The sequence below is a fragment of the Porites lutea genome, chromosome 4, assembly GCF_958299795.1.
Source record: "Porites lutea chromosome 4, jaPorLute2.1, whole genome shotgun sequence".
Taxonomy (NCBI): domain Eukaryota; kingdom Metazoa; phylum Cnidaria; class Anthozoa; order Scleractinia; family Poritidae; genus Porites; species Porites lutea.
Window position 1 is genome coordinate 44,224,011 of NC_133204.1, and position 26,930 is coordinate 44,250,940.

Sequence of the window (26,930 nt, forward strand, 5' to 3'; positions counted from 1 at the left end):
GATTACAGCCCAACGTCTCCTTACGGACACCTCTATGATACGGACAGTTCGTTTGGTCCCAGAAATGCTAGCCTGCGATCATGCCCTCTCCCTTTAGCTCTGTAATCTGTTTTAGGGAGGCCAAAGAAGCAAAATAAATAAATAAAATAAAAAATAACGCCTGATCTCAGGTTACAGAAATGCCAAAAATGATACATTCTCTACCTCAATAATGCGGACAGCTACGTAAAGCGGACACTTGGTTCTGTCCCTTTGGTGTCCGTATTAAAGAGGTTTGACTGTATTGCCTTAATTCGATCGTGTACTTTTTCAAATATGAGCTTATTTCTTATTGCACATTGAACGAACTACGAAAGACAACCTTAATCGTTACCTTCTCCATCTCTGTGTCTTTCAGAAAGAGGTGTCATCCCTTGATCTACAGTTAATAAACGTTCTCATGGTAAAATCGTATTGGCAATCAGCTCCATTTCGGCATTGTCTTACTCAGATTTGAATATTTTTACGTCATAGACGGATGTTTTTGTAGTGTGTGCGCGCGGATGATGTCATGGCACGCGCGCGCTATGTTCCGCGAAACTATAGTGTTCCTTGTGGCTAGTTATGGAAAAATAATAACTTGCGGGCTGTCAACTGAAAACCCTAAAGTGGTGAATTTTATGTGTGCTTTTAGATCTCTGAGCTGTGGAATGGAATTGGTTCTAACCCCTCAAAACACAAAATTTCACTCATTTTCGATTAATTGCTAAGTACGGTATTCTTACCACTTTGTCAGTGCCAAATGCCTGTCTTTTCCACCATGGCTAGCGTGGCCATTTCCGTTTTGCTGTAAAAGACAGTATTTTGGGGATATACCCAGAGGACCTCAGCGGTGTCTCGGGGAAGTATCAGGGGATAGAAAGCACACTGAATTTGCGAGAAGGAGATACTCATATCACTAGGGGTTTTTAGCATAGTGGCACCCAAAACCCAAAAAACACCGAGATCCCAAATCATTGGGCAAAATTCAGTCGGGTAAATACGTACCAGTCACCTTCATCATGTACGTTTGTCTGGAGAAAAGCTTTTATTTGCTGAACTGATTAGAAACCTTAAAGTATCAAAACTTTGCGAACTAAAAAGAGGCTCATAACAGTTATTATCCTTTCAGTTTGGAGACAAATATATGCGTTGTCATAATAGATTTTTATTGTTACAAAATATCTGTACATGTGATATCTATTCAAATTTATTTATATTGTGATCGAAGTTATGTTTCTCAAGTAAAACGTACGCAAACATTTAAGGATAAGAATTGCGTTATGTTGTTTTGAATAAAATATCCCTTTTACAATAACCAGGAACTACTATAAGACCATAAGTATGAGCAAAACGCAGATCTGTTGGTCTCATCATGTAAGAGTAACGATCTGTACACAGTTCCCTGTGCTGCCAATAACCAACTGATTGCCGTTACGTGATACATCTAGCGCTTGGATGGGTTTGCCTTCATCTTCTACACTGGAAACTACCTGCCAAAAAATGCAAATCAAAAAATAAGACTTTCCTTTGCAAACTTAATTAATTTTCACTTTATGATGAAATTCTTTTCTTGAAATCGCACCTTCTGTACATCAAATGGCCTTGCCTGAGCCCAATTTTTTCAAGTTTGTTGTTTGTAATCCGCGCTATTCTCTTACATCCTAAGGCTACGTGCAAATAGATGCGACATTGTTGGCCAACAACTCCCAACATTGTTGAATGTTACCTGTTGCGTCCGTTTGCACATCCTGTCGCATGTTGTTGCGCAAAGTTTGAAACCGGTCAAACTTTAAGCTACAAAATTCAAAGGGACGAAACAGTGTTGCAGTTTGCAGTTTGCAGTTTGCCATTTCTTTCCGGTGTTTTCTTTTTTACCACACTATAGCATGCGTAGCTGGCGGTGTTTTATTGTGTGTTTTTTATGCAGTTAGCAAAGTTTCAGCCGCGCAAAAGCTGAAACGATGTCGAAACAGAAAACTATTGAGGAGGAGGCGAGGAGAAGTGAAGGTTATTTGCACAACCTCCTCCCCTCGCCCCCTACCCCATCGTTTTCTATTTCGTCCTTGGTTTCAGCTTTTGCGCAGCTGAATCTCTTACTTTACGAACCACATCAGAAAAAACACACCAAGAAACGCCAGCTACGCAGGCTAATCAAATTAATACTTGGACGTTTTCTTCAGGTTTATTATTGCGCACATAACATAGAGTTACCGTTTTTTTCTGTGACAAACTTACTTAATACTAGTGTTCTTAACGTTCGTACTTTATCATTTATTGTAAACTTCTGTGGCAAAAGTAAAATCTTAGTCTTAAGTAAGCTTATTTCTTGCACTACTTATAGAAAAGTTAATGAAACGAAAATAGAATAGAATAAAACTATGACTCAAGTACAATGCCAGAGCTCCTTGAATATAGTTTTCCTTCCCCTCCTTTCATACAGTTGGATGTTTTTCTCACCTCACGCTTGGTTCTGTCGATGATCTTAAGATCATTTGTTCCACTTCCTCCAGCAGCTATGAGGTCACCAGAGCCACAAAAGCGGCCCACGTAAAGAAATTCACCATGGTGATCACTGGGAAATGGAATGACTTCCATCAGCTGACCACTCCCAAAGTCCCAAACCTACAATGCAAAAGAATCTGTTATTACTACTATTAGACAAAATGAATGGATGAATAAATAAATACTGACTGAATAAATGAATGAATGAATGAATGAATGAATGAATGAATAGCATTGATAAAAGATAAAAAACTAAACAGATTATAGCCAGTGAAAATGACAATTTATTGTCAGGACTATGTTTGGTTCTTTTTAGTTTGGGGAATTTCTTCATTCACTTGATATAAGTAGGGACACATACCACTCTTCCTTGGGGATGCTTATATGAAAATCTTTTAACGTGACTTTCAGATTGATCTTTTTGTTAACACTCGATGAAAAGTCTGTGTGATCTTCACAATCTCGGGCCCTTTTCCTCAACCTTTTATATGTTTGATAGACAGACTTCCCGCTGGGCCGAGTACATATGTGCACAGACAATTACTACCAAGACCTAGTGTAAGAATGAAGACAGAGGTAGATATGACTAAATTGTGAAAACCAGTGATGAAGTTGTGAGAAAAAGAATGTCTGCTTTCCTTCCTCACTGATGACCCAAACAAAACAGAATTTAGCTGTAAGTCTAAGTGTACCTGTAGAGAATCATGTGCCACCCAAGATGCCGTCAAAACTGAATCCTCCCAGATATCAATTCCTTCACCACAAATGTATGGGCCATTGATTGAACGGACTACCTGATCGACACGCACGTCCCAAACCTTAGGGATTACAACAAAATATGATTGTTCAGTTAAAAGGATCTTCATAAGAAATAACCATAATTTATAATTAGTAAGGATTCTTAACTTCAGCTTATGATTAATAACAAGGTGATGACAATTAGCATTATGAACTTGTTTCAAATGAATTAAGGCCTCTTCATATGCACCTGGTTTACGAGATCTCAACATACTCTAAATCCCTTGCAAAAATGTGTTCATATGAGAGGGCGGGCTGGTTCAGTTCCCAAGATCTAAGTTTTTCCAACCGGGATCTTGGTCATAAGTAAAGCGGGCTGGAAATTTTACCACATGGACACTTCAGCCCAGTTACCGTGATGACAGCTGCATGAATTCTGGCGGTCCAGATGATGGCATCACTTGGCATTGCCTGCTGTATTTTCCACATCATAAGCATCCCATTTAACTGCAGCAATACAGCTTAAAGAGTTGCCGAAGCTATGATAGGCGAGAAAGTTATAACAATATTACTTTTGTGTTTCGCCATGTTTGCTTTGTTTCTCAAATTTGGTTCCAGAACTTGTCCCCAGGATCTTTGGTTGTTTCTCATCTCAGAAACCAGACTGAAATTTCTCATTATGAACCCAATGCAAAATTCATCCCAGTAAACACGTAAAGAGGCCCTAACACAGTTTGGATGCAGAAAAGATCATTCATGTGTTGCTGTTCTTTTAAGCAACTACAACGGGAAAATCCTCTGTAGATGTCTATTTTTATGGAATATGTTGGTGGACACTCCCATCAAAAAGTAATATGACTGTGTGTTCAGAAAATTCAAAAGAAGACTGAAAACCTTAATTTCAGGGCTTGCAGAAAATTTTAGGGAATTCAGGTTGTCCTTAGCAGAATTTGTAAACTGCTTGTCCACTGGCAGAGACTATGTTGCAAAAATATCTTAATAATTTTTGTTATAATACAATAACTTAAACCACGGTAATTTCGGACTATAAACACCCTAACAATAAAAGGTACTCTGTATCACCCTTAAGTTTTTGATAGAAAAGAAACACTTTAAGTGAAAACATAACAATTTAATAACAATCTATCAAAGACTGGTTCAAATCAAAAGATCAAAAATGGAAAACCTGTTAGAAATGGTGACAAATAAATGGACAAGCTCTGACTCTGTACATACCTTGATACACCGATCCCAGCCTCCTGTTAAAAATATATTGTCATCAAATGGATGAAATCTTACAGCAAATACTTTTCTTCCATGGCCTGCTTCAGGAGCAAAACCACCTTGTCTAAATTAAAAAAAAAAAAAAAAAGACAGGTGAAAAGAAGCTGATATATTGACATAAATATTTAAGCATCTCCATCTTCTAAATGGTGATTACAGAACAAACTAAACAATGCTGTTGTCTGGCAGCCCCACCCACTAACCTCTTGGCTTTGGTGACCTTTGCTTTGGGGAACAGGGATATCCCTTTTTTTGGCACAAAATTCAAATGGTGGGTACCAGATATGCCATAGGGTCAGAGATATAGCAGCATATTGCCAGGCAGTAGTGAAAGACAGGCAGGACTTGTTGCACAAAAAGAATCATTGATGTACAAAGCGGATCTTGTTTACTGTGGGTAATGTCGACCGAGATATCGGTCGACATAGCGGTCGATATAGCGGTCAACAGTCGGTCGATAGTCGGTCGACAGTCGGTCGACAGTCGGTCGATAGTCGGTCGATAGTCGGTCGATAGTGAGATAGACTATCGACCGAGTATCGGTCGATATTTCGACGACGCACCTCGACTTGCTATCGGTCATATGTCGGTGATATATCGGTCAACTGTCGGTGGTATATCAGTCAACTGTCGGTGGTATATCGGTGAACTGTCGGTGGTATATCGGTCAACTGTCGGTGGTATATCGGTTAACTGTCGTTCGAATATCAGTCGTGTGTTAATTTATCAGGTGAGTCCAATGGCTTTTTTTTTTAAGCAAAGACGTCATTAATTACTGTTCATGACAAAAAACAAGTTTAAAAAAATGAACTGTAAATACATTTTTTCATCAATGTAGTTCTGAGTCGGTTGAAAAATTCTCGGCATAGGAAAAATCAGCCAGATATAGGCCTTACACGGTGGGAATAAATCACATAACAAGAAGCTGAAGGCCTATCATTCTCACTTAGCGGACTTCTTCATGATTCAATTCCAGCCGGCTACGCGTAGCGAGACTCCCACCCCTGAAAAAAAAACGAGGGGAGGAAACGTCTGCGAAAAGGTGGTGGGCATCGATACAGATAGGCGAAATCCCCTTCACATGAATTAAAAGAAAAGGCTAGATAAATGACTAATAGCTATTAATCCAAATTTTGGCTAAGTACATTGAAGTTTGAAATTAAAAAAGCAGAAACACAATATAAAAAAACAGTTAGGTCCAAGCTAGAAAATGCTTTCTAATTCCTTGTTTTCCAAGCTAAAAAATGTAGGAAATGCTAAGTGTCGACCGACCATCGACGGAGTGTCGACCAATTACTGACCGATACATCGGTCAAGTATCGACCAACTATCGACCAACTATCGGCAAAGTGTCGGCGAAATGTCGGTGTAATGTCGGCGAAGTGTCGGCGAAAAGTCGTTGAAGTGTTGGTGAACGAAAAGCTATATCGGCCGAGACACATCTGGAACGACTATCGACCGTGTCTCGACCGAGTGTCAACCCACTATCGACGGCTATATCGACCGACTGTCGACCGAGCGTCGACCGAGTATCGACCGAGTGTCGACCGAGTATCGACCGAGTGTCGACCGAGTATGGACCGACTGTCGACCGAGTGTCGACCGACTATCGACCGAGTGTCGACCGCTATATCGACCGATATCTCGGTCGACATTACCCACAGTAAACAAGATCCTACAAAGCTAGGGATTGATTGTTCTTTTAAGTTCACTCACTGTGTAGATGCAAGATTATCTGTTCCTCCAAATGTTAGCTTTACTTGTAATGTGCTTGTGTCATAGACTCTTATCTTTCTGTCCTGAGAAATATTTCAAACAACAATTAAAGTGAAATACTATGAAAAAGATATTCAATATCTGACTTATTTTTGGTCCAGTTGACATGACACCTCTTTAACTAATTTTTGGGACAAGTTGAAAAGTTGACGCTAATGAAAACACTCACTGATGAGATTGGAAATCTTTTCTCACTTGAAACATTTATATGGTGTCAGCCATTGCAGATCTGAATCTTTAAGATCCCCCAGCCTAAACCTACCCCACCCTGAGATGACAAACATCCATAAAACTTATCCACCCCTTGAAACTCCACACAACTGACTATGCCCCAAAATTGTTATGTGGATCTAATCCAGTAAAAAGCTGCTTAGTGGCTCAAAAGACAATTTTTGCTGGGAGATTTGGCCAGCCTTTGGGGACCAGGGGCCCGTTTCTCGAAAGTCCCAATAATTAACAGGCCCGGTAAGCTGTCTCCATTTACATCAAAGATCGAGGTTCCAATAGTTTTGCATCTAAAGTGATAAAACTATCAGTTAATGAAACAAAATGGAGTAGTTTGCTTGCCAGGACCCGCGCTCTTATTCTTTACATTTTGATTTGAATATTTGATTTCGGGCCCGAAAAGTTACCGGGACTTTCTAAAACCGGGCCCCTGGATATCTGCTTTGTTTCAGTCCCAGAATGTTGATATAGCAGTATATGGGTGCATATGGTAGTCCACTGACTCAGTCAAGCTGTGACCCAGCTTTGCTATGATTATTTTAATACCTTGCCAGCAGTAGCAAATATTTTGCCATCATGAGAGAAATCCAAAGCACTTATTTCATTGTGAGGTTCATCAACAGTTTTAAAGACATTCCATGATTCCAGGTCCCAACATGTCATTGTCCCATCAGCACCTGAATACCAGCCGTAATAAAATGTTACAACCCTCCAAGAATATTAGTGTCAAATAGTTGACACAGTCAGTTAAAAAATACAGCTGTTTAAGCTTCAAGTTGATTCATACTTTATATATTTATTTATCTTTCAATTACCTTTTCCTAGAGATTCAACAGAAAATCAATAGTCACCAAAGCTATCTTAGAAGTACAAGTTTTTAACAAAGTAAAACTGAGTAGAAAAATATATTTGGTCTTTAAGGTTGATTTTTTCCTAAACTCTCGTGTAAAAATAGGAGATACGTAGGCTTTCCCAGCACCAATACATTAACCTTAAAGCAAGACCAACTTACTTGCAGTTATCAATTGGTCATCCTTATACGGAAAAAATTTGACTGCTGTGATAGGCAAGCCATAGAGAGAGCCATGCTTTAGAGGACGTCTCTTCCTTCCTGTGTCACAAGCATACACCTTTACAATGAAATGGAGAGAAACTAACCTTACATTCGTCAGCAATATATCCACAATAAATTACAAAATTAAAAAACATCCCCCCACCCAACAAAAAGATTCAAACTAGGTAATCCTGAGTGGTCAAGATAAGCCCATCTTATCCACTTGGCATGCATAGCCAATCAGAACACAGAATTTACTTCACCTTGCATGTTTGCAGAACCAACAAATAAACATACTGTACACTTGTTGAACAAAGAATGTCTCCACCACTTCATCTACCTTTTTTTCAAGAATGTTGTTTTCATTTGTTGGCAGTCATGCAATATTTCACACCAACTTTTGCCAGACAGGGTGCAAAGAAAGTCAGTTTTACTGCCTGCCATTCGGGCAAGCTGTAGCTAGCATGTACTAGGCCACAAGTCATTTCAACTAGCCCCCAAACCCTTTTGGATTAGCAGGATTGATTACAATCCTTCTGTAATTTGAATTTTCTCAAAAAACAGCACTTGCCCGTCAGGCAAGTTAAGAACAAAATCCACTAGCCCGATAGCGAAATCCACCAGCCCCGGGCTATCGGACATAACTTTCTTTGCACACTGCTAGAAAAGGCATTTCTCTTTCAAGTTCTTATATTTTACTGATAAGGAGAACCTTATATTATAATTCTTCAATAAAAACTTCTGAAACCTCTTTTTAAGCGAGTTCACTGGCCTCAGTTGTTCAAAAGCTGAATAGCACTCTTCACTTGATAGCGCTATTGGTTTCCCTACTTATCCTCTGGATGTTAATTTATCCAGTGGATATAGCACCAGTCCATCCAGCTTTTGATATAGTCCATTACGGACGGAGGGTCCAACAAAATACATGTCCAAAAAATCTGAGACCAGGAGATTTAATGCAACTACTAGTAGCTAACTGGTACTCAAAGATGGTCCCCTAATGCATGATATGTTTTAGATTACCTGAATTGCCCCATTGCCACAGCCAGCAACTAAACACTGTGTATTGTATGAGAAATTTACACCATATATTCCCATGACATCTCCAAAATCAATTTGGACTGATGATAGTTTAGAAACACCATTTGCTGCAGCACTGAAATTCAGGACAAAATATTGGAAAAAACAAAAACAAGAGTCAGACTGAAATAATTCCCACATTCTATTCTTGGACATTACTGCTTTCATGCACTTCTACCTTGTTGGGAAGTATCATGTTTTTTCCACCAAAAAGCTCTGAAGAGAGCAAGTGTTTACAGTTTTTGTTAAGGTACGGTAAAACAGGAATAGAAAATGTGTAACAAGTTGGATAGCAAGTTGTGGGTTTTACAACCCAAGAAAAAAAAACTTGCAGCTTTATTTGTTGCAAAGACAGGCCCAAATGTGGGTGGTAATATGAGAACATCGCTATTCAAATTGTTTTACAGCAATGTTGCAAAACAAGTTGCACGTGTTTTGTTGCCTGTTTTACCACAGCTTTATGTCCGTTGTGCACTCATGATTTTATCAGCTTATCATATAAGCATGAAATGTAGCCTGCTTTGTTGAAGAAAATAAAGCATGACTTTTTGCATGGAAAAAAATCTTCTATGCTGACAGAATGATAAAATGACCAGCATTGAATAGAATGTAATAGACTCTCTTTGTTTGCAAACTGAATCACACAAAATTTTGTATCTGACCTTCAGAATTATTGCATTACTTACTGACGGACATTACGGACATGACATGACTACAAAGTGTTACAGTTTCTATGGAAACTGTGAACATGAGGTTGAAAGAAACAATCACAACCTTTTTTTACATGCATATTGTCACTCTTTCTCCCAGGGCAAGAATAATAAATAGTGATGTGTGAATTTTCAGTAGTAAACAGTATAATGATTTACTTCAGCTTATTTTAGAGAACATGTGTGGCAGCATGCATGTACTTTTAATCTGTTTTAAAAAATTTAATCACTCTTAAGACACACATTCGATCTGCACTGTAACTCTTCATCTAGTATTTTTAATCATCACATTGTTATCATTTGCTTTACCCTCTTTTTGAAGAAGCATCCACAAAAACTCAATTCAATTTGATGATGATAATGTTGAAAGATCATTCAAAACATGTCTTTCATTTCTAGCAGAATGAAACATTAAACAGAAATGACCCCTTTTTCTGACCTTTCTTGGACGACTGAAATCACCTTAAAATCTCATTATTTTGCAACAAGTCTAAGGCAAGTTTGGTTCTAAATTCATAAGCAACGTAATGAAGTTTAAAGTGTAAGGTAACAAATCGTGAGAGATAAACTTTTAAAAAAAGTCTTATGTAAGTCTTATGTAAGCTGTAAGCTGTGAGCTGAATTACTCCAGAAGTATGCATATTGAGCTTACTTTTACAAGGCAATGAAAGGCTACAAAGTGCATATATTTTTACTTGATATTGATACGTCTGTAGAGGAGGTTTAGCTATCATTATGCAGCAATTACTATTTGGTGCGTTACATGTTAAAAAGTAATCAAATTTCTTGTAATATTATTGTCGTTCTCACCTGGTATTTTCGATATCTTTTCCCGCGTTCAGAGCATCTTGGAGCCGTCGTCTCGTTCCGGCCGACATACTGTATTATTATGCTTTTACTCGACATCAACAACAAAGGGGATAGACAAGGAAAGACGAACAAGGGCTTTACCCATTTCTTTCATGCGATCTCATGGAAATATTCAGGTTGTAGCACAGCAAGCAATCAAAGTTCAAACTACAAACGGAGGACGAGGGCGGGGAGAAGTTGTGGTTCCTAGTCTTCGCGCAGTGAACCACAGCACCACCAAGCTAGCAAATTGTTAGCACGGGGCTTTTATAGCACGACAGGATTCGTCCCACCACGGTACCCAGGCATTCGCACTAGTGCTCGGGTGCCAAGAATACAGTAATAACCCGCTAGTAACAAGCTGCATTTTCCCAAGTTAGCCTAAACAGGTTCACACACAAATGGTAATTAGCACAAATTTAGGCTACTTAGGTTCTTATCATCAAAAGGAAAAAAAAAACATTGAAGAAAAAAATGTACTGTAGCGAAGAGTGTCTATTCTGGTCTAGTGGCATTCAGCTTATTCCTTATTCGTTATATAAAATCTGCATACCATAGCAGTGCAGTCGAAGTGATAACGCACCTATGTCTCCAAAGAGGATCCTGGAATTTGACCGAGTGCACGGCATTTTTTAACATAGATTTTAGAAAATAAGAACCTCTTCAAATTTTAGGCTAAACAGTTTCTTGTATAGAAGGGGCCCAACTGGTAATTTTTAGGCTAACAGGTTTTTGAAAACCAGTCCCAAATTGTTCAAGAGCTGGAAAGTGCTATCCACACCGGATAAATCTCTACCCAGTGGATAGCGCGCCGTGGTTGTTTTCACTAACTCTTATCCGCTGGATAGTGTTCTATCCGATGGATAGCTCTGTCCAGCTTTTGAACAACTGGTGCCAGGTTCCTAGACGTGGCTTTTTTACCGTATTACAATACCTTTCGTGTATTAAGAATGCCAGATCGATAAAGACAAATCTTTCTTTTTTTCTTTCCCAATAATAATCTGCGCAAGATTTTATGTTGGATCTAGCTCTTATAAAAGAGGTGTAAATACCCATGTCTGACAGGTTCTTAATCATCAGGTTCTTATTCACCAATTTTTACTGTACAGGACAGAATGACCGTCTTTTACCTGGATGGTTTTGCTCTATCTTTTCTAGTGAAAACAAAGAAGGGAAGCCAAGCTCGCTTGGTAACCCGTAAGAACATGGCCATGGATTGCCATGGATATTATGAACAAGAACGACAACAATCAACGCATCACTTACAGAGACACATTTTATTTACCTTACAAAGATGCGAAAGTACAAAAATTACTTAATCATTATAGAGCGGTTTTCACTTGACTGTCGTAAAACCAAAACCAAAGTAAATACACTAGCCAACCAAAGGACGTAGTAAAACCAAAACCAAAACCAAAACCAATCCCAATTCGACAGTCAAGTGAAAACCGCTCTATTTCTGATCCAAAGATTTTTATCATTTTTAATTTTCGATTAACTGCACTTAATAAAAGCAATGTCAGCCACTTTATACTTTACTTGCATTATGAACATCACTGAAAGCGACGTTGCTCAGTTAAATCTTTGATATACATGCGTTAAAGGAACAATCAACTAACATATACAAAGTGGTTAAACAGCCACTACGGCGACGACAGCGAAAAGGGTCCTGATAAGGCGAGTTCGCCGCTTTCATTCAAACTTCAACTCTCCCAATTTGCCAATTGCTAGTGAATTCTCATGGAATTGAATTCTTAGAGAACGCGTACAAGTTTAGAAAGAGAAATTTTTATTCGCGCTAGAAAATTTTACATCCTAGTCGTGCAGTGACGGCCAAAAAAAAGGTATCACAAAGCGTGGTGCACGTGAAGCACTGATTTTTGTTTTTTGTTTTCCTTTCATTTACCTTCTTCTTGTCACCACCGTAATTGCTGCTTACGATACCTTTTCATTGTAACTAACGTCGGTACCTCGTTGTTTATTGTCTGTTCGTTTATTTTGTTAAATAGAAACATTATGTAGAAAATATTACACTTTCCTTGAAGTTTAACAGTGAGCATTTCCAAGCTACAAACTACGTCGTGACGACTAAAGGGCAGTTTCTTGGTGTTGCGGATGATGTGATCCCCAAATGACATAATACAATAAAACCTAGACTTCCTCAAAGTTCTTCGCTTCTCGTTTCCGGTTCCGGTAGTAGGTCCCAGCGCGAGCTTCCGGTCTCTCGCTCACTTTGCCACCGAAAACATAATAAATTTCTAGCTCGCGCTTTGCCCTCGAAAACAAATTTTGAGCTGGACTTGTGGGCAAGTCTAACTAAAACCAAACCGATAATAATTTCCAGAACACCAAGAAACATCCACTAAAAAAGAGTGCTTGGTTCGGGCATTGATTGTCATCTACCAAATGGGCTTCTGTGCGACTCTTCGTTGGAGTGTAAACTGGCGGTCATGACTATTTACAAACGTGTCCGTTTAGTTTAACTCAAAGCCAACAAGAACTGGTTCAAAGGAAGGCGAATTTAAAGCAAAGCGCGCTGAACGGTCTTTCTTGTTGCTTAGCATTAAATACTTCATAGTACTGAGGATTAATTGAAGATTTCTCCAAACAAGTGCAGTTCTTTAAAACTTTGTCAATCGCCTCTCGTTCATCAGCGAAGCCGCTCGGAAACAGCGATCTTAGCCTGCGTAGCAAGCGTTTCCGTTTGGTTTCGGAGCAAAGAAATACCGAGGAAGGGGACTGTCGGTTTTGACCGCGCGAGAAATGAAACGAGAGCCAAAAGGGGGAGGTGGAAGGGAAGGAAGGAAACTTCCTCGCCTCCTCACCGCTCTTTTACTTGCGCCACTTTTCTCGCGGTCTTTGACTCTCGTTCCTCGTTCTTTTCTCCTAAACCGCACAGAAACGCTTGCTACGCAGGCTACAGCGACCTCCGTTTAGCTTTTCTTTTTTTTTTTTTGCCAAAAAAACAACATTTCTAATAAAAAAACTTCTGTGTACATTCGCCTCTGCTTTCAAGAAAATATTAAAACAAGGAGGTTGAGTGCAAGCTGAAAAAAACTTGTGTAACAGCAGTGAGTGTTAAATAAAAACGTATTGCACTTTAATTGAAGGAACTTCTTTTGCGTGTGCCAATAGCTAGAGAGCAGCCTAGTCAAGGAGAAGGAAAAAGATACATCCTCTTTTGGTCAAAAAGAGCAAGCGATTTTACAAACTTTTTCCTTGATTTTAACTTATTTATTACATGGAGGGAATACATACTACACTCCATATCATGCAGGTTGATTTCTTTGCTTATTCAGGCGATTGGATTTCCGTCCTGTACCACTCCATTTTGGCCAGGTGGCAAAACAGCCAATGTTCCTGTCAGAAATAGGACACGAGTCTCAAAATAGCAAGAAACGTAAAAGCCAGCATGACAAGTTTCATTACTAACGCACTTTATGACTGACAGTGACCCAAAGGGAACAGTGATCTTGGCGCGACTGGCACATAAAACTTGCCGTGGTTCGTTAGGGAAATGGTTAGGGACTTCGTTTCACCCTAGAGAGATGTACTTTTTAGATACATGGCACGTAACACGTTCTCGTAAAAACAGAAACGCGCTTGAATTGGGAAGCACAACGGTTCTGGTAAAATTTTGTCCTTGTTTGAAACCTTTATTTCTTATATTTAGACAAACTTCAAAAAATAAAAATTCATGTTACTTGACTCCGAGGCTTCGGGATATAAAGCAAAGAAAAAGAAAAGAAAAGAATTAATATATCCATCCCCGAATCTCAAAGTCACTTTTTTTGTTAATCCACTCAGGCTAAGAGCAAAGTATGAATTTTAATAATCCAAAACTGACCTGTTGGCTTTCGAGATACTTTTCACCTATGGTTTTGTTTTAGAAAAAGCTATATCATTTATAAACGCAGGTGACATGACTGCTCGCTGCAAAAGGCCTATTGACCGGTTCTTGGATCCACGTTTCTGCGCAACTTCATAATATTAAACCAATAAAAGAACCGATATCGCCCCAAATACCCATATTAAGAGGACATACCTGCCCATGGGCAATAACACATGAAACCTGATCCAGTCTTCAAAATGGCCAATTCACCATTTGCACATCTCCCATAATAAACTTCTTTTCTCCCACACAATTTTGCATAACCTTTGGCCTGATTTGGGCCTTCTTTTAGTATTTTCCGTTTAACGTTTTTCAACACATGACAAACAGGGACCTTACGAAACCACGACAGCGACGACAAAGACAACAGGAAAACTCATTTCATACAGCAAAACAACGGCAAATTTCTTGGCCGTCCCTGTACAACTACGTAGTGAAATGTCGACTTTTTACTGTATCTGTCTGAGCTCAGACCCGTGAAATAATCGCGAAAAGTTTTGAACGGACGCCAAGTCAGTTTTTCGGGGAGTTCTCATTCGCGTCGTCATCGTCGCTCACAGTAAGGTCCATAATCAGTCTGTGTTACTTACCTGGCTGAAAGTTATCAATGAGTTCATCATCACTTTCTGGATCGGGATCAGTATTGGTAGGAAGTGCTATATACCGTAACGTCCCCCCCGGTTGATGGTGCAAGGCCGGTTCGTCATCTGCTTGTTCGTCATCTTCAATCAGGGGGTCCCTGTCTCTTAACTCGCCACCATCACTATACAAGCGTAGGTGAGTGTAACGGGACTGCAGCCTGTGATAGCGTCTAAACAAAGCAACAACGAAGTTAATGAGCACTCGTTACATAAAAAATTAAAAACCATCTCCTAAAATTGTTTAAAAAAGTCAAAATTCTAGTTCTTTTACCACAAAGTCAGAGGAAAATTCATTGCTTGTGAACAAAACAATATTGATAGTAGAAATGATTTTTTCCGCTCTTCAATTACCCGCGCGCCGCCATTTTGAATATTTGCCGTCGATACGTTGCTCCCTATGTCCACTCTTTTTCCATACAAAAGAACTAACCTTGTTTTCAGCGGCCTCTCTCTTCCTCCACCAAACCCTCACCACCACCCCGGACAACGGAGGAAGAGAGACTTGACAAAAGGACGCAAATTTTTCACAATACTGGAAAGAAAATGACGCCCCAATTGGCGGATATTCATATGTACAGTCATGTTTTAGTTCTATTTCCTGGAAAAGGAACTGGAATTCAAAGTTATTTTCTAACAAGTTACCATTCTCTGAATTTTAAATTCCGGAACCAAAGGAACAGCTCTCTCTGTTTGTAATTTACTAAAATTGGTAAAATCGTGATCTCCTCGTCTGTTTCTCAAACCACGAAACGTGGTATCATCGAGAAAACTTCAAACATAACTTGATACCAGCGAATAGCCCATTCTAAAGGTGTGTGCTCAGAGCACCGCTCCTTGCCTTTGAATGGAAGTGAGGGTAGAGATGACCTTGTTTCGTCACAAGCCTTCCTTGTTTTTACGCACTAATGGCGTTATTCTCATATTGACAAGCCTGTAATCATAATCAACTGGTGGTAAGTCAGCTCCAGCCTTGCTTCTATTCAAGGCCAGTGCACTGAGCACACAATTGTAAAATGGCCATACTAATGAGACCGCACCACAGTCTATTCAAGAATTAAAGACAATAAGGGTTTAATTCTGCTCTTACTATACTACTCTCTAAGTTAGCTGCTGCATAGTATCTAAGGCCCGTTTCAGACGTCGAACCTTTTATGAGTCGATTTTAATTCGAATTTGGACCGACCAAAATTCAAAAACTACGTCTGTCCAACTTAAGTAGCCGTTTTACAAACGTTCCTAATAGAGTTAAGATAGTTTTTAGGAGACACCAATCATTTTTGTCAGCAGTTTCCACTCGAAACGCAAATCATGGCGTCTTTTAAGGACTATAGCCTAGCTAGTTCAAACCTGGAACTTCACATGTTCAGTGAATTAAACTTCCAAAGCCAAAACGTTATCAACGGTCGTCAAAGTCCAAAATGCGTTAATATAATTTAGATTCGGCATTAGGTTCGTCAAATGAAAACCTCATGGTCCACATTAAAGTTGTTCTAAAGACGAAATTTCCGACCGAGCCAGGCGGAGAGAAAGGACACGCCATTCCAAATTGAAATAGGTGTTCTTAATTGGTTTAGACAACGAACTTTTAATGTGCTTACACTAGTCGAACCTCCACTAACGGGCACCTCTCTACAACGGTCGCTTTTTTGGTAGTCTGCTACACAGCTGTTTTTAGAGTCGTCACGCAGTGCTCCTCCCCACTAACTTTGTGGGGAGGAACGTTGCGTGACGACACTAAAAACGGCTCTGTAGCAGACTACATTTTTGGCGGACTGTCCATACATTGACTCTTGTTTACCAGTTTCGTCTGTTCCCAAGGTGGCCGTGGTGGAGAGGTTAAACTGTAATTCAGTGCATTAGGTTCGGCTCATGAAAAGTCCGACGTCTAAAATTGGCCAAGCTGAACCGTCTATTAAATGAAACTGATATTTTTCAATAAGACCCATTCTACAAACCTCAAAAAATAGGCAAGGATCACAACAAGAAAAATAACAAGCATAGTAGCACCGACACCAATGCCGATCGCCAGGCGGGTTCCATCTGATCCATGTTGATCCGTAGGGAAAGGATCACCACTTAACTCTAAAAATACAACATCAGTATTTGGAAACAGTCATTAGTTAACTAACGAAACAGGACGGGAAAGGAAAGAAGACGGCAAACCTTGCGTGACAAGCGTGACGAAAAATTGGGTTTGAAAAAAACTTTCCGCCAAACTTCACCTTCCTTTAAACACCGGTAGATCTTTTCGTAAAAGACCAGAAAGCATTGATGTCAAGTGACGATCACGATAAAACACGCTGGAAAAGCCATGTCACGTTTGTCACGCACAAGCATTTTACCGTCCTCTTCTTCCCGCCGCCCTGTTGCGTAAACTCACTATTACCTTTAAGTAAAGCTGCAAATTAAGTTCGGCTAAAGGTGATATTACACGAGACGATTCGCAACGACGATTTGGACCCATCATTCCACGACACGAAGTTGTCCCGAACATTTCATAAGAGCTCAGAGAGTTGACCGAAGTGTTCAAAAACAATAAAAAACTTCTGATGGCAACTCGAAATCTTCTGAATGTTAACAAATGCTTTCAGAAACTTTCGGAAAACTAACAACTGAAAGACACTTTCTGATTCGTGAAAAAAAAAAAAGAAAAGACGAGAAAAATTACATGTTCTCGCAATGTTTATGAAATGTACTAGAATTATTGCAAGGACACATCCCTCTTTATTCTCCTACAATTAACACTTTAAAGGTTTTACAGTTCCTACACATAAATATAATTAGACTTCCTATATGAAAACGTAGACAGAGGATTAGCTCTAGTAGGTTACCTTTATCAGGGAGCACGTCAACACGAGTGACTCTGATAGTAACATCTTTGGGAATAAGGATCTCAGCCGCTCCTTCAGAGACTTTCTGCCGTAACAAATCCACGAGCTGTTCCAAAGATTAAGAACAAAAACCGTCTTTGCTAATAGTACATTTAATTGTCTTGATTCTTAAAATATTCACTTGAAAAGCGTTCTATTCACTGTCTTTTTGGCGTAAAACAAGACCATACCTCTTTTCTTGTTTTGGGGTCATCTTCGGTGGCTGGAGTTATAGACACATCTGCATAAGTTGAAATACCGGTTGACACCCAAACTTCAAGACGAGATGTTTTAACGTCCAACAGCTAAACAGCAGCAACAACAACAACAAATACTAAGCAAATTACTGAAATGATTGTTTTTCGGAATGAAATTGGAAAATATGTAAACTAGAAGGTGTCAATGCGATTGACATACACAAAATGAAAATTGTACGGATGTAATTAACGTAAGAACGACATCGAGTTTGTGTTTGTACTTATGAGCTTTGTGATTGGCTCAAAACCCTTGCGCCACTTTGTCCGTAATCAATCAGAAACAAAACCACCACCAGCCGAAACTTGCGTTGTCCTTCGTTTCGACTTCCTCCGAGCTTTGATCGCTTCGTTAGGTTTACTGCTTCCTTAGTTTGATAAAGAAGAGGTGTGACGTCACGTTATCATTGTAGCAAAATTTCTGAACCACAAGAATTGACCACTACAGAAAAAAACCATAATAAACCATGATGCTCATTGTGTCACCGGACCCCAACATTTGCACAAGCATTGTTTTCACTTTCCTATGAGAGTTAAAATGGCCCCAAGAGAAACTGAAAACAATGCTTATGCAAACTTTTGGGGTGACTAACAAAGAGCATTATGGTATGTTATGGTATTCTCTGTAGTAGTCAATAGAGGAGTTCACGCTCATAGTTGCATTATGGGTAATCAGGGCAAGATGGCAGGAAATTCGAGGACAAAGTGAGCCAATTCTTCCTGAATTCATATATTTGATGCTTTCTCTTTGAAAAGAGTAACTTACGAGTTTAAAGAAACAATACACTAAATCTGGAGTGCAAAAGCGTCCGTGATCAGTTTCTAGAAAACCTCAATTTTTCCATACCATTTTCTGTAACTTTGATACTGTCAAATTACAGAAAATGTATGGGAAAATCAAAGTTTTGTAAAAACGGATCACGGATTTCCTTGCACTCCAGATTTAGTGTATTGTTTCTTTAAACTCGTAAGTTACTCTTTAAAGAGAAAGCATCAAATATATGAATTCAGGAAAATATAGCGGGCTTTGAATTCTAAGACAATTCTTCTAATTTCCCGGCATCTTGGCCTGATTACCCATGATGCAGCTATGAGCGTGAACTCTTCTATGGGGAGCTTCAGCAACGACAACGGTGACGGCAACGCGAACGGACTTATGTTAACAAACCAACAACTCTGCACTTGCATCACGCCCTTTTGTACCTTTCTTAGCCGTCGTCGTCGAAGCAACAGTGAGTTTACGCAACAGGACGGCAAACAGAAGAGGACGGAAAAACGCTTGTGTGTGACAAACGTGACAGTGCTATGACTTGCGTGTTTTGTCGTGATCTTCACTTACCTTAATGTTTTCTGGTCTTTTACAAAAAGATCTGTTTAAAGGAGGGTGAAGTTCGGCGAAAAGTTTTTTCCAACAAAAATATTGTCACGCTTGTCACACAGGGTTTACCGTCGTCTTTCCTCTCCCGCCCTGTTGCGTAAGCTCACTAACAACGACGAGGACGGCAGTGAAAACATCACTAAAAAAATGAATTTGCGTCCTTTCAAACTTTATCGCGTCTATTTGGAACCGCTCTATTCGTCAGATGTAGGCGACTTTTCCTGGAGTTGAATTCTTAAAGGCTTTATTCATGTTCAAATAGAGAAAGGGAAATTTGTCGTCGTACGTCCACGTCCTCCATAAAACGTCGCATTGGCAGGTTTCACGTCGTAGTCGTGCAGTGGACGTCAAAGAAATGTACAAAAAGCATGATGCACGTGCAAAGCTGTTGTTTTGCTCATGAAACCAATTGCTGTTTGACGTTGTTGTTGTCGTCTTCGGCGTTGTCGTAGTTGTTTAAGGTCCCTATTTCACACGCCCGCTTTATGGAGTACGTCAACACACTACAGTACTTTTTTTTTCTTTTTCACAACTTAGGTACGTTATTTTCGGATCCACCCCCAGAAAATTTTGCCAACATTTGACAAATTACAAGAAGCTGAATAAGATCGATGGAGTTTGAAACAGTACGAATATTAAGTGACGTTTCGGTTCGTTGTCATCTTGAAATTTCCTACCATGGCACCGTGACAAAACGAATTCTCCTCTATCAGTTTAGTTTCAGAACATTCAGTGAAGAACCCCTCTAACTACACAAACCGCCCGGCCGAGAACATCTAGCATTCACTTAGCAACCACTGTTAAGATGGAATTAAAAAAGGATTTATTACCCGATAAAGAAGCTCTTCCAGTTGCCGTTTGAACCATTTCCTCCATTCTTTCGTTGGTTGTTTTACACTGTCCAATAAACTATCAAATGACAGGCGCACAGTGGTAAGTTTGTCTGGAATATGACGCAGAGAAACGAAATGTAAGAGCAATAGCAAAAGACGTTACGCCAGGGGATTAATCGATGGGGCGTCAGAAAGTGATCGCTTACAACAGGTCTTTCGTTTAATATAGAGGTAAACTTTTACAAGTGTAATTTACAAGTATAGCCATTGTTGCACAGTCTGAAAGCAACAGCTACACTTTTAAATTACATTTGCAAAACGTTTTCTCAAATTAGTTTAGTTTAGTTTAGTTTATTTATTCCATCACAGAAAAAAAAAAAGACAAGAATACAGAAAATAGACAGAAGCAATGCGGTGAGGAAGCCCAAAAAGAAACCATAAGGCTTATAGATATTGGCCTTTCTCAGAATATAAAAGTATAAGTTTACATGGCCAGGCTCGAGTGTATACTACGTAATAACATGACATTGATAAAAGGTGGATAAATAATATAACAAGAACGCTCTTGCATTGCAGGTTTCAATAAAATTGCCAGCATGCGCACTAAAACAATAACTATTAACCCAAGGTTTCAATGAAATTGCCAGCATGCAAACATTTGTAAAATATACATGAACGCATCAAAATCTCCGCGTCACTAGTCACTACTAGTACTTTCGCATCCTTTTTCACCTGTTCACACTAAGGGCCTGTTTACATAGAGGTGGAGTACCACAGATAAATGAGGTGACATGTGGCGGGTCACCCCACCTCTGACGTAAATGTGGTCAAATCAAAATCAGAGGTTACATGGACAGGTGGGTTAACCCACTTAAGCGGGTTACCTCACTTAGCTGGGGTCCCTCACCTCCATGTAAACAGGCTCTTAGCCACTGGAAACGCATTTCTGGAGATGCCCATTCCTTCCCACGCTATTCTCGGACATATTGCTGATAATTTCCTGCCTTATTGTCCCATCACTTATGAGAAGCTGTGACGTAAGCATTTTTTTGAAATCCTTGGGTCTTCTTCATTCACCCTAAAACGCTGAACTTCGTTTTTATTTCTCCAAACGTTCAATTCCGTAAACCCGGTTCTCGAAAAGCACTTCTCTAAACGTTCATGCATTTTCCAACAAAAATGCATCAAGCTGTACGGGGTCTTAGAATTCAGCGCTTTCCCTTTAAGTCTTGGTAAATATAAATTAGACCATTTGACAGATCTATACTAACCATACACGGTAACCGTGGCTTTTCCATCCTTAGTCCCAATAAAACTATGCGCTGTAACTGTTATCTCATACTTCCCAGTGTTCATGAAGGTATGCGACACTTCGCTTTTCCAAGTCAGAAGTGGAAGTATCTTTTGTTCAAACGCCCACATGAAATAAACGTAGCCATAACGAGGAGCCTCATTAGCAGAGGAAAGGGTTACGTTGAACCAAACTTCTTTGCCAATGACAACAGCGTGAGGGGGATCGATCTCCAATGATGTAATGGGATCTGAACAGTGAATATGATGGGATAAGTAACAGAATGTTTCGTGGGGGAATGTAAATGAAATTACTCCGGCAGCCTTTTCGTGTAGTGCCATTTGGTCTTCACAAAACTCCGACTTTCTTTTCGCAACTGCCTAACTTGCGTATTTAACTGTGATGATCTTCTCTAAATTAATTTTAAAACTCTGTCTGTTTGCAAATTTTGTTGATGTCAACATTGAGGAAAAACAAATACACAATATCTCTTTTGACTTTAGAATGAAGGAATTGGGTCAAGCAATCAAGAGGGCGAGACGACTTCGGGTTCGGGCGAGATTACTTTTGGCATGATTTGTCCAGGGATTCTACGACCTGTCATTTTGAACGTGAAGAAGACCGTGTCGGTGAGCGCAAATCAGGTTTTCTACTACGAAAACTCCGCGTATGTTCTGTTCACAGTTTATTTAGGATGAGCGCTAGCCGGACTTGGAACAATTTCGTCCCGGCGTGGACTCCTTGGGAGTTTTGGGGCATATTAGACCAGCATTCTTCTCGATCTTCTAAACTTTTAAAAAGTTTCCATTTGAAATTCATTCAAAATCACATTTCTTGACTTGTTTCACTTAAATTAGTTTTTCGGGACCGAAATATTTTGGGGGCTTTGAGAAACGCACGCCTCCGGTGACAAGAGCCTACCTAGTACAGTGACTTCAGTTGAGACATCGAAGTGTCCAGCAGAGTTAGTTGCCCTCAAAGTCACAACAAAGTGACCATGCTTTTTGAAAGTGTACGACACTCTCTTAGCCTGGTTTATTCCTGTGAGATTAAGTTCACTGTAAGGCCCTTTATCTCCAAAGTTCCACGTATACTGCGTAGATTCTTTTGAACCCTGTAAGATAAGATCATAACATCACTATCGTGTGTGAGTTCAAGATCATTCCTCGGAAATAGGTCCTGCGGTGAGCTGTTTGTCAAACTTAAACGATTGGTTGTTTCTGTTTTATACACTTAAATTTTGAAATAAAATTGGCGGAGCCCTATACTCGTTTAGGAGCAGCAGCAATTTCTAAATACGCAATGATTCCCTAAAATGTCAATATAAATGATTATATTTACGAATACGTGCTTTGAACATTTTTTTTTCTTTTTTGCACTGGGAATTAGTTTATATCTACCTCAAAGATTTACTTCTTTGAGGGAGCTCCAGCCTTAAGGCAAAAGCCGCTATGTTTTGATGTACGCGCTTATCATGCGTAAAATTACATTCGCAATAAGTATGTAGAATGTAATACTACGGCATAAACTCGAGTCCGTTGGTTCCCTGCACATTCATTCTTTGTGTCTTCGGGTGGAGAAGCGTGATGACACAAAGAACTGCTACGTAGGAGTCTGTGGTAACGTATGTTCTTCTAACTTCTCAGTCGGTAGATGAAATCTCATGATGTAACACATTTTATTCTGTAGTACTTTCACAATATACTTTTTATCTGATATGCTCTTTTAACCTTTGAGTGAGTGGATGAAATCTGATGGTGTGACTATTCACATGAAACCTCTTCAGCCGTACACAATACAATAAACTGGACTCAATTACCTGTTTCTGGCTAAGGTTGAAAAACACTTGCTTGTTTACTTCCACAGCGTCCGACTTTGCTTTAAAGACAATACTCATATCTCCAGGTGCTAAGAGAGAATCAACAACAGAAAGATACCGTTGAGACATAACATGCTGATTAACACTGAATAACCGTATCTAGTTACTTTTCCAACACCTCTTAAGCCTGGTTGTCTGTATAATACAATCGGTTGGACCACCTCCATCATCCGAACCGTCTCAAAAGGTGCCCAGGATCGAGACTATAATGGTTAAAGCAGTAAGGGCCGTTACCTTACTAGTGAGGCAAACACAGTCCGGCCTGGATAGAACTAAAAGGGAGCGACGACGACAGCAAAAACGCCACTATTAAACTATATTCGCGTAATTATCGTGCCCAATAATCGGGGCAACCGCTAAGAGCGGACGATTTTATGGAAACCAGGCATGGACAACAGAGGCAGTAATTTAAAGAGCGTACACTGAACGATTATCATGTCATGCGCTACGCCGGCCCAATGTGTTCCAATAGTGAATTCGCGGGAAGTGAAGATCTGGCCGAGCCTCTGTCTCTCTCACATACATCAAACGACTGCTGCCGGAACACGAAGATAACCCTAGATTCTTAAGGGCAGACAAATTGCTCAGTTTTCACAGCGCACCGAAACGAGCGGAGAAAAGGTGTGGTTGACTTTGCAGCCGCCCCACGTTGACGTTGATACTATTTCCCACTTCACAAAATCCAAGGAGAATGGGTACAAGCTTTGGGTGAAGTGATTTTTGGGATCTTTTGAGTGGAAAAGTGTTAGTTATGATTTGTCGATGGTATTCAAGGCGGCCATCAAGAAATCATAAGGAACGCTTGTCCACCCACACGATCCCAGATATCGTTGCGCGGACAGCTTTCACCCATTCTCCTTGTAGTTTCTGGAGTGTGGAATATCTCCGGGGGGAACTCCCACATGAGAGGGGCGGGAATGCTCGTCGTCTAGCTTAGGCGTGAAAATTTCGGATTTTGGTCTCACTTAGGGTGTTCTGGGCAAAACGCCATTATACAAATTAGCCGTTATGGTCACGCGAAGAAATATAAAATTTAGATATTTTCAATTCGTTTCATTTATTCGATTCAGGTAATCAAAGTTCTAAATGGCCTCTTTTAGGGGTCAAAAATAGGTTGGGCCACGCCCAGATTGGTCTCCTTTAGGGGTTTCATCCAAAGTTTCCAACAAGCATCCCCCCTTTCATATGGGAGTTCCCCGGGGAGCTACCAGCGACATAGTGCTACGGATGACCCTGCGAAGGACTAACGTCCCACCAAGGGGGAGAGGGAGGGAGGCAGTAGTAAAACTTCCAGGAGCTTCATGTGGGTTAAGCCCACCGAGCCGCGCGGGTACGTTCTGACTTAATCCTCCTCTCGCGGAGAACACACTTCACCAGATCCTAACAAAGCTTACCTGATATTGGACAAAGCCTGGGCTCCGGCTTGAATGTGTTTTCCACTCCCCCCACACAACGGTCTCCGGCTACTTTTCTGTAACTGTTTTTAAAAAAGTAACAACAACAATAACAAGACGCTGTGGGAGCGTATATTGGGGCGTCAATGTACTAGCCGTGTGTGAAGTTTTTCTATGTGAATTTAATAGTGATGTGAGAGTAGTGCAGTAGCGTTGTATATTTTAGGGTTTGGTAGAGATGCGTGACGTGGAAGGCGTGGAGTTACATTGGACGTGAATTCGCCGTCGCGCGCGCGCAAGCCCCTAACTAAATCTATGTTAAGCTGGCCGATAATGTTAATATTTTTAAGTCTAAGCTAAGCTCGACTCAGCTGTAATTTTTATATTTTTTATTTTGGGGGGGAATTTTTATAATTTTTTATATTCATGTGTACATAGATTTTATATAAGATGACAAAATTCAAATTGATCATCAACTAAAAAGTGCTCAATGGGTTTACCAGAGCTTTGAATAGATACGTAGACTTGAACTAGGTCAAAAACATTTACTTGCTACTCAGAGTTTTATGCTTCATGAGAAGCAATCATCAGGCAACTGCCAAAAAGAAACAATACATGGTGTTTTATAGTGATTTAGAGTGATTTTGGAAAAAACGGTAGCGATTCATAATAGGCTGGGATGCATAGCAACCGATAAACAATTTTCAGTAAACCGCTGAAAAGGAAAAAATAAAATACGTCTTACAGGCTTAAATAATCACGTTATTTAGAAGAAATTTCTTTGCATGTCTGTGGGAGAAGTACTATATAATTTGTAGACCGAATATTGCGACCCTGAACAACAGAAATGAACTCGTATCAAGTTGCAGACATGCAAGGAAATTTCTTCTAAATAACGTGATTAGATTTTTATTATAACTGTAGTTTTAATGCACGTGCGTATTTTGAACGAGCACTTGTGCTCTTAGGAGTTAACGTGGGTAAATAAATTATTGATTGATTGATTGATTGAAGAAAAAGCGGATTGCTCGCAGTCTAATAGTCCTCACCCTCTGCTATGAAGATAGGTTTTCCCCTCGGGACATGGATTTGGTATGGGGTTGGCGGAACTGGTAGCGACACAAACTTCATCAATGCTAGGATGCTCAAAACCAAAGTCGCTGAGAACAGAAAAAAAAAACATTATTATACAATTAGGGTAGCCTTGATCTCTTAACTGTAGAACTCTCAGTACATTCCATGGTTTTATTGATCTATAACTGAGCAGGCAGACGGCAATATGCGAGACCGCTTTTCATAGCACAGTGAGAAAAGTACTGCGGTGTGTGCAACAACAACGACTGATCTGCCAGGGGGATTAATACAGAAGGCAGGGTAAACAATGCCTCTAGCAGAACTTTAAATTTCGAGGTCAATTTGCTATTTATACGGAGACAAAGGGATAAAAGTCTAAGAAAAATTATCTCCACGTACGGTATTTATGGCACTGATAGTATTTGAAAAGGGAATAAGTTACTCTAAAGCAAGTGACCTTACCACTCAAAATCATCTGCTTCACAGAGGCAAGAAGAAATGTTGATTTCTCTCTCATACTCCATTCCGTTGAAACAGCAGTCTCCTGACTTGCGACGTTCATATGTCAGGTGTTGTCCCAACAGACAACGGCCATCCGCGCGCTGCGAGAAAAATTGTCAATTAGAAAGCAATGCTAGCAGTTTTAAATCCAATGTATATAGTTAGTTGATTGATCGAAAGGCAGTATAACCAGATTGCCAGCGAGTCGAATTCGTAATCCGAAGACAAGAATATATATATAATAAATATATAAAAAGAATTTCAGACAATAGAGAGATCGAGGAACCAAATTGTTGGAAATCAACACTGATATACACTTCTCTGGTCCTTCTATTTGGAATAATCTGAACAAAAATTTAAAAAGTAGTTTTCGGCATTTATTCAAGCGAACGATGACGGAGATTTTTTTATCCTCTAGCTTTGTTGATTTACCCTAAATAATGTAAACTTCAATTAGTTCTTTGTTATTGGAAGCGCGCAGGTTCCATCCCAGAACTTATAACCGAATTTTACATGGATAAACGTACGGATAATGTAGTTAGCAATCCAGGTGGTGTCCAAGGCGCGTGGAACTTGGAACTTGAAATCAGGGCTAGAAAGTCCAGCGGTCTGGCCGCACGGGCATCGCGGTGCCTCCTTCGGTGGGTGTGATTTCTTTATCGAATTCAACCCACGCTTGTAAAT

At 39.8% G+C, this 26,930-nt stretch overlaps 2 protein-coding genes across 2 annotated transcripts in view; both read right to left on the reverse strand.

Annotated features, from left to right (window-relative positions):
* Positions 1-1,327: 1,327 nt before the first annotated feature.
* Positions 1,328-10,344, reverse strand: LOC140935841 (uncharacterized). Its single transcript, XM_073385416.1, has 9 exons — positions 10,201-10,344; positions 8,624-8,756; positions 7,559-7,676; positions 7,093-7,223; positions 6,262-6,344; positions 4,498-4,609; positions 3,216-3,341; positions 2,479-2,643; positions 1,328-1,511 (listed from the first exon to the last, which is right to left on the reverse strand). The coding sequence occupies exons 1-9, from the start codon at positions 10,266-10,268 to the stop codon at positions 1,392-1,394; spliced, it is 1,056 nt and encodes a 351-aa protein (XP_073241517.1). The 5' UTR covers positions 10,269-10,344; the 3' UTR covers positions 1,328-1,391.
* Positions 10,345-11,758: 1,414 nt separating this feature from the next.
* Positions 11,759-26,930, reverse strand: part of LOC140933729 (VPS10 domain-containing receptor SorCS2-like) — a 38,213-nt gene continuing 23,041 nt past the window's right edge. The window contains exons 16-27 of the mRNA XM_073383349.1: positions 26,208-26,347; positions 25,721-25,831; positions 24,672-24,754; positions 23,218-23,306; positions 22,320-22,512; positions 21,379-21,648; positions 20,105-20,217; positions 17,834-17,947; positions 17,604-17,709; positions 16,728-16,854; positions 14,722-14,942; positions 11,759-13,599 (exon numbers count right to left, since the gene is read on the reverse strand). Of these exons, the coding sequence (XP_073239450.1) occupies positions 13,535-13,599; positions 14,722-14,942; positions 16,728-16,854; positions 17,604-17,709; positions 17,834-17,947; positions 20,105-20,217; positions 21,379-21,648; positions 22,320-22,512; positions 23,218-23,306; positions 24,672-24,754; positions 25,721-25,831; positions 26,208-26,347 (1,632 nt within the window). The 3' untranslated portion in view covers positions 11,759-13,534. The remainder of the gene's footprint in view (positions 13,600-14,721; positions 14,943-16,727; positions 16,855-17,603; positions 17,710-17,833; positions 17,948-20,104; positions 20,218-21,378; positions 21,649-22,319; positions 22,513-23,217; positions 23,307-24,671; positions 24,755-25,720; positions 25,832-26,207; positions 26,348-26,930) is intronic.